An 8,652-nucleotide genomic window follows, 5' to 3' on the forward strand; every position below is an offset into this window, starting at 1 on the left:
AGACGACCGCCGAACCCGTGACCGTCGCGACGACGCCGAGCCGCCGCGAGACCGCAGGGACACCGACCGCCGTCGTGACGATCGCCGCTCACAGCCCCAGCGCAGGACGCCACGCCAGCCCCGCCGCCCAGTACGTCCTGACGAGCAGTGCCATAATTGCTATGGCTATGGCCACTACGCCGCCTCCTGCCCGACCCCTCCACCACCCCCGGGAAACGACCAGTAGCTGACTGTGCGCGCCAGCAGTCAGCTACTCCCCAGCCTAACGCAACTACTACGGACTTCTCCCCATTTGTTTCTATCAGCATCCAAGGCGCGCCAACCCCGGCCCTTGTAGACACAGGTTCGTGCATCTCTATTATCAATAACTCTTTTCGGTTATCGTCGCCCATCCTCCGTCTCCTCCCGCTGAGTGAAACTACCACAACAGCAAGATCAGTCAACGGTGAACGCCTGAACATTGTGGGAACAGTTACTGCATCCATCCGTCTGGGCCCAGTTTCCACTACCGCAACATTCCATGTTATGGGCCAGGCCACCAGCAACGTAATCCTTGGGTGGGACTTCTGCCGCGCCAACGACATAACCATCAATCCGACCACCGGAACTGTTGACGTAAGATCATCATCTATTCCCCTTCTACCGCGGTCTTCTTTCGTCCCGTCTGTTTCCGATGCCACAGTTTGTAAAACAACAGTCTTGCCGCCGAACTCTGTATCTGTCATCCCCGTCCGACTGTCCACCACCCGTGGAGGCACACCACATCACTACGACGGCGTCTTTGAGCCGCAGCTGCAGCGAGTTACATATGATGGGGTGGCCGCCGCCAGGACGGTCTCCCGAGTCGTGGAGGGGAGTGCTCTGGTACAGATTATCAACACAAACAATCACGCCGTCAATCTCCCTGAGAAATGCAATATCGGACATTTCCACGCCGCCTCTGGCCCCGAAGCAGATTACGTCATCAACGACGCCACGACTACTGTCACCGCTGCAGCCGTTTCACCACCGCATGGCAAGAAGGTACGTGTTCCTAAAACCTCCTTGCCAGTCATCGACCTGTCCGACATAGATCTGCCACCGTCTCAAAAGACCGAACTCTCTAGCCTTTTAGAAGACAACAGCCAGTGTTTTTCCCATGGCGCCTCTGACATCGGTCGTACCACCCTACTGCAACACCGTATCGACACTGGTGACTCTAAACCAATCCGTCAACAACCGTACCGCACACCTGTACACCGTCGCGAAGCGCTGCGAGCACAAATCTCCGATATGTTGGACAGTGACGTCATCGAACCTAGTACCAGCCCTTGGGCTTCGCCGGTTGTCATAGTTACGAAGAAAGATGGCAGCCCCAGATTCTGCGTGGACTACCGGAAACTTAATTCGGTGACTGTGCCAGACGCCCACCCCCTGCCACGGGTGGATGACACAATCGACGCCCTGGCCGGTTCATGTTATTTCTCCACACTCGACATGAAGAGTGCGTATTGGCAAGTCCCCGTCCATCCGTCCGACCGTCACAAAACAGCATTCTGCACTAACGAAGGCTTATGGCAGTTCAAGGTCCTTCCCTTCGGATTATCCAACTCGGCTGCGACATATCAACGTCTTGTCCAACTACTCCTCGCCGGCGTCGGTTGGGACGTCTGCCTTGCATACCTTGACGATATCATTGTGTTTACCGCAACGTTCGACGACCACCTGCGGGTCCTCCAGCAAGTGTTCGACCGCTTCCGCCAAGCTGGACTTAAACTTAACCCTGCAAAGTGCCGCTTCGCTCAGCAGGAAGTGACATTCCTCGGACACGTTATCTCGCAGCATGGCATCCGTCCCGATCCTGCTAACACATCCCGCGTCGAGAAATGGCCGACCCCCACCTGTCAGAAGGACGTACGTGCCTTTGTCGGACTCGCATCCTTCTATCGAAAGTTCGTACCAGCCTTCGCCTCTGTCGCAGACCCACTAATCCGGCTGACTGACAAGCACGCGCCGTTCCGCTGGACGCCAGCCTGCCAGACAGCATTTGAAACCCTGCAGAAACTCCTCACCAGTCCGCCGATCCTCGCCTTCCCTGACTTCCACAGTACCTTCACCTTAACGACCGACGCGTCGGCAACCGGTATCGGCGCCGTCCTGACGCAGGTGAGTGACGGTACTCGTCGTGTCGTGGCGTACGCCAGCAAAACTCTATCCAAAACCCAGAGGCGCTGGAGTACCTATGACCGGGAGTTTTGGGCCATCGTCTGGGCCGTCCGCCATTTCCGCCCATACCTGTACGGGCGACCTTTCATCCACATCACAGACCACCGCCCGCTGCTCTCCTGTAGAGACACTCCACTCGGCGATGGCGGAGCCCAAGGCCGCCGATCCCGGTGGGCAATCGAACTGAGCACCTATGACTTTGAGATACAGTTCCATCCAGGTGCGACGATTAGCGACGTGGACGCGCTCTCCCGTCGCCCACCTTCAACCACACCTGCCGACGCGGATCCTCGGGACGATATCCTACGGGACACCCCAGCCCGCGTGGAGGTGCAGTCACCGGAAGTCGTGCGCGATTCCCGTGACGCCGTCGATACTAGTGACACTACCGATCCTCCTAATACTATCCTACGGGAAGACCCAGCTCGCGTTCCTTCACCGGTAGCCGTGCACGACACCTGTGACGCCGCCGATGCTAATGACACTGCCGATCTTCGGGACACTGCCCTACGGGGGACCCCCGACCACCTCCCGCCACAGGTAATCGTACGCGCCGCCCGCGCCGCTGACGTCTGTGCCTCCCAGCTGGCCGACACACCTGACATCGACTTCCGCGAGGCACAGCAAGCCGACCCGACGATCCGAGAAGTTTGTCGCTGGCTCCAGAACTCCCACGATCGACCGCCAACCTCCGCCGTGCGTGGTAACAACAGAACTCTCATGTCGTTTTGGAATGACTACGATTCCTTGTTCCTGACTGACGGAGTTCTCTACCACCAGCCAACTAACGCACCCCCCTTGGCGGCACCTCAAGTCGTCCTACCGCGCAACTTATCCGGTCGCGTGCTGAGGTCGCTCCATGATGACACCATTGCAGGCCATTTCGCGCCAGGTCGTACACTACACCGCGTAAAGAACAGGTTCTACTGGCCAGGCATGACAGCAGACGTCGCCCGCTATTGCCGCGAATGCATCCCATGTCAGCGACGCCGACCTGCCGTACCACGACCGCAAGCACCGCTCCAGCACATCACCGCCTCCCGTCCATTTGAAATAGTGGCCACAGACATAACATACATGCCACTCTCTGCTGCAGGGAACAAGTACGTATTAGTCGTGGCGGACCTCTTCAGCAAATACGTGAACTTGTACGCCATACCCAACCAGGAAGCCCCCACCGTAGCAGACAAGCTGTTCCGAGAGTTCGTCGGCCAACACGGCGTGCCAGAGCAACTCCACTCCGATCAGGGACGTCAGTTCGAGTCCAACCTTGTAACCGAACTGTGTGCACGCCTAGGCATCATTAAGTCGCGGACTTCAGCTTACCACCCACAAGACAACGGTCAAGTTGAGAGATACAACCGCACCATGAAGAACATCCTCGCCAAGTGCCTGGAGGGACGTGAACATGACTGGGACCGTCTGCTCCCTCACGTCGCCCTGGCCTACAATACGAGTGTGCACTCCACGACCAACCACACACCTTTCTTCATGGTACATGGTCGAGAGGCACGCCTACCTATAGACGTAGCTTGCCAACTACCCGCCTCAACACCGCAACAGGCCGACCTGACAACGGCGCTCGCGTCCGTCCGCGACGCAATCGACGAGTCACACCAGACGCAAAACCAGCAACAAGCCCCCCGCGTCCACCGCCATCACTACAACGCCGGCGACCGCGTATGGCTCCACCATCCTCCGTCTGCTCTCCATAAGCTACGCCTACCCTGGGTTGGTCCGTACGTCATCGTCGGCCCTGTCCCACATGACTCTCCCGACACCGTCCTGTACAGTATACGTCCAGTGACCGGACGACAACATGCCCAGACCGTCCATCACAACAGACTCAAACCATACGTTTCGCCATCTCCCCAATTCCTGCCAGCACCGCCCGCCGCCGACAACAGACAACGCATCCCCGAAGCCCATCACCTCGGCTTCGCGGACTTCCTGCACCAGCCCATCGCCAATCTAGCGCCGCTACCAGACCAGCACGTGCAGGTACCTGACCCACCTGACCCACCTGCCCCAGCACCTGTTCCGCCGCCAGCGCCGATTCCTGTACCGCCAGCCGTTCCTGCACAGCCGGGCCCTGTCCAAACACGTTCCGGGCGAATCAGCAGGCCACCTACCCGATTCATGGACTTAGACTATGGCTAAAATCGAGATCCAGCCTCACGAACTCTATCAGTATGAACTCAATGTACTGCTTTATTTGTTTGCTTTAAAATATTCTTATGATTAGCCATTGTATACATGCATGTTTGGCTTCCCCATTTATCCCCCATGTTTTACTATTTGCTTATTTCTGTTGTTTGCGCATTGTTTTTGTTTTTCCTTTATTTCGCTACGTAGCAACCTTTTCGGCCACTGTTGTGTAACACTCAAACCGCTTTTGTTTTTGTTTTGATTAGGCGACCATTTTGTTTTTGTTTTGATTATTCAACCATATCTGCCACACGCCCGGCTCCATTAAGTAGGAGGCGTGGTCGCCTCCACTCCGGGGGGGAAGGAGTGATAGGGCCAGCTCCCACCACCATGGGGCGGTCTGGCCCATCTGGCCTGTATTATAGATACCCGAGTGTCCTGGTACATCTGGCCTGTATTATAGATACGCGAATAAACGATACCGACCCACCGTGGTCAGTCTTGGAGTGCGAGCCAACGTGTGCAGACCTCTTTATGTCCTCTCTGTAAATAGTTAGTTAGCCGCTCGGCCTACACATAACAGATGCACAGTATGTTAGTAGGCAAAATAATGGACTAACTAATAATGTTGTATGAAGGTCTTCACCTTTTTAAGTTCTGCTTTTATTTGAATAAGTCAAAATATACCTTCATTCACATGCTTTTTGGCAAATGATTAAAAGGGCGTCACTGTATACATTACTCCGTAATAGGACTAGGTTCTAACATAACATTAATTGATGCCACACCAAGTCAATTTCATGCCAGGGACTGGCCCCTTGCTCCTCTCCGAGAGGTTCCTCCAAACTGATCTGGAATATTCTCATGAAAACATGGGGAAGTCCACTGTTATACACTCAGTTCCATGTACTGATTATAATAGAAGTCAATTTTCCTACCTCTCATGACCTACAGCTGCTCATGCCCATAGCCAGGGCAGATTGATTGATCACTGACACATGCCAATACCAAGCGGACGATACAGTGTTGAGCAGAATCACGGAACTTCGGGCACTTTTTTTGGCAACCATCACGTAAGCAGGCCTGGTGCCTGTTTCATAAGTTTACAATCATAATAAGTTTGATACCATAAGAAAGGGAATTACACAAGCTTTCTATTGATATATTTATGATACATTTAAATTTATGCTGGAATAAAAGAAATATGACATACCAAAATTGATATTCTGAACTTTTTGTGCCGAGTTAAGCATACAATGTATAATGAACGCCAGAGCGAACTTCTTTCCGGATGTACCCAGGCTATATTTTGTCTGTAATACTCGAGAAACAATAAAATTGAACTGGTGTGGCCTAAGGATCAAGTCTTATGCCTCAGACTCTTATCGATGCCAATTTTGTCAAAGCTGTGAAATTAAGAGTTACCCAATGTGCCTGATAACTATATTTATATAACTTACAAGAAACAGCGGACAATTTATCATGTCTTGGCAAGTAATGCAAAGAAATGTCTTCAAAATTTGTCCACAAGTTTAATAAAATGAAGTTATGTTCATTCAATCTTTCAACAAATGCTTTGGAGAAATATTCCGTTTTTTTTCTCCAGATCATTCACACTGAATATCATCCATGAATTGTGCTCTTCTCACACATCTTAATGAACTTGTTATTAATATTATTATTTCAAACCATCAAAGACACAGATTGTACAAAAAATGTTGCCTAGTAGTCTGGGTTGTTTTATTCTTAATGGTTCCCTTGATATCTCTCTACACAGTTGTTACGATCAATTGTACAAGTCTTTTAACTCCTATTAGCAACATTAGCTAAATCTGGTTGTGAAGTCTCAGCTTAATATAACATTTTTTGTGTTTCTTTCTTTCAATAACATTCTTGCAATGAGAATCTTGTATGATGTAAAAGGTAGATCTGCTAAAACAGCATTTGAACTGCTTCCTGCCCACTGACTGATTTTGTGGGATACATTTTGGAAGAGCAGAAGAGTTTAGGACAGAACATGGTAGCATACCGATGTGAGAATATTTTCACACAAAAAAAAACAGCTATCCGATACCGAGACAACTAGGACTTTACAAATAACATCGAATAAGATGTGTATACATAGTCTTTCTACATTGTACATGTACCTTCTCCAATCTCTTGTTAATCAAACAACTGTGATAACAATACCGTGCACTATTAATACTTAAAGTTAGGCCATGTTGATTTGATTGTATAGATGTCATCCACATGTGCATGAATTTTCTGCCGTTTCCAAAAAAAAAAAGTTTTCAACCATACAGTAAATCATAATCATACAAATAAAGTAAAAGAATAAGATGTGAAAAAACAAAAATGAAAAATCTTTTGTTGGTATGGGTGGGTACAAAAAATTTGGGTACAGGTCCAGAAGATCTGGTCTGGGCCTGAACCTGGACCTGATTGTGAAAATTGTGAATTGGCAACACTCAAAGGTCAAGGAATCTGTTTGGTAGAATAGCCGACTCCCACTGGCATTTTAAAAAATCCTATCTTCATGTAATCAAGGCTAACTGCCTCTGTACCTTTGACTGTAGAAACTTACAAATGACTATAAACTCTACTGGACTTCGTTATTTTCTTGGCCCAGTAAGGCCCAAAGTGCCTGCTGATATAGTGTGTCCATTTTCCCATCAGCGAAACCCATTCTACTGATTTTTTTTTTCCGGACCTGTCCAAGAAGAAGAAAACGGGTTTCGCACAGGTACTTGTGTATTTAATGCTTTGTTCAACCTTCCTGATCACTTAGATTTCATACTGAAGGGAATTTCTTTTATTTGACCAAACTTTTTATTCATTCATGTGATCAAATCAGTTTTAGAGTTCCCAGAGGATGTCATCCATAATAATCAAATCAACATGGCCTTATACATAGTTATACATGTACATGAACAGCCATTATGATAATAAACTAAACAGTAGTACCTTCCAAACTGATTCAACTATCAAACTGGGGTGCTCTAGCCCATACATTTGTTGTAACAACAGACGTTTACTTTAACCCTGGCCAAGTGGTTACAAAGGACTATGGTTATGATGATCATCAATGAACTACCAGAGCAGCAGCAGCATAGCTAACAGAGCTGTCCTCCTTGCGGCGGCAGCGGCTGGACTGTGCGTAGTTCAGGAACCGAAGAGAGAGGGTGTGGCTGTTGGCAGTCTTCAAGTACTTGACAGCCTACCAACAGATGGTGAGAACCAATCAGAGTGAGGATAGGATGATTATGTGTGCTCATGTGATAATGACTTTAACCTTTACAAATGATGTTGTATTATGAGCATTTTGTCATTATGTATGCAAATAAGGTCCTAATTTGCAAATCTTAATCAGTTGATCATCTCCTCCGCCCAGATAATAGACATACACAATCTATGTTAAGAAAGAATAATTCATATAAATAAGACACTTGTTGGCATACCGGTGTGACAGCGATCTCGCTCCCCCGTGATCTCGCCCCCCCGGGGGCGAAATCACTAGCGATCTCGCCCTCCCCGGCTAGTGATCTCGCCCCCCTACCTCGCCCCCCTTTAGCGATTTCGCCCCCCCCCCCCAAAAAAAAACGGGTTTACATGACATTTGAGAAGTTGATTGGTATAAATCACAAAATGTAGTTTCAGAATGATATAAGTACACAAGTTTGATACATAACTCCATTCATAGTATCAATATTAACGTAATTACATGTTTCAGACAAGGAGGGTTTGGTCCCATGTATTCCCATTATTGCATATACCTGAGTCTTGACATAAGATGTATTTCATTGTATTCACCTGTCCTCAAGCAACCTATATATCTCCAATATGAAGTCTCTACCATGAAGTGACCACAAAAGAACTATGTAATGTCTTTATTAATTATGCAAATATTAGGTATTAATTAGAATAACGCGCATTTTGGTATATGCACCTGGTCAGGGGATATCTTCACCTCCAACATGACTGTTTTTTCTAGTATTTAGGAACTGATGCATTTACCCGTGTTTCTTAAGACAGGTACTTTACCAGTGTTTGTGTAGCATTTAGCAACAGCTATATCAACTTGCGCGTAGATAGTGTTTATAATGAGAAACTATTATTCACGTACGTGTGTTTTTGTTAGTGCTTTGGAAATGTTTCCAGCACAAGAAAGAAAACACTGTGACAAATTGAAAACATATAGCTGACATATTCCGTACCATAGACGGTGTTGATTTATACGTTCGCAGTAGCACTGTTTTTATGCCACCTCAGCTGAAAAAATTTCTTTTCATTCAATTCAGT

The 8,652-nt window shown here is 48.5% G+C and overlaps 1 protein-coding gene across 1 annotated transcript in view; it reads right to left on the reverse strand.

Annotated features, from left to right (window-relative positions):
* Positions 1-5,871: 5,871 nt before the first annotated feature.
* The window catches only part of LOC118430104 (protein MEMO1-like), a 21,993-nt gene continuing 19,212 nt past the window's right edge, over positions 5,872-8,652 (reverse strand). The window contains exon 9 of the mRNA XM_035840817.1: positions 5,872-7,570. Within this exon, the coding sequence (XP_035696710.1) occupies positions 7,436-7,570 (135 nt within the window). The 3' untranslated portion in view covers positions 5,872-7,435. The remainder of the gene's footprint in view (positions 7,571-8,652) is intronic.

Source organism: Branchiostoma floridae, chromosome 1, assembly GCF_000003815.2.
Source record: "Branchiostoma floridae strain S238N-H82 chromosome 1, Bfl_VNyyK, whole genome shotgun sequence".
Classification (NCBI taxonomy): Eukaryota; Metazoa; Chordata; class Leptocardii; order Amphioxiformes; family Branchiostomatidae; genus Branchiostoma; species Branchiostoma floridae.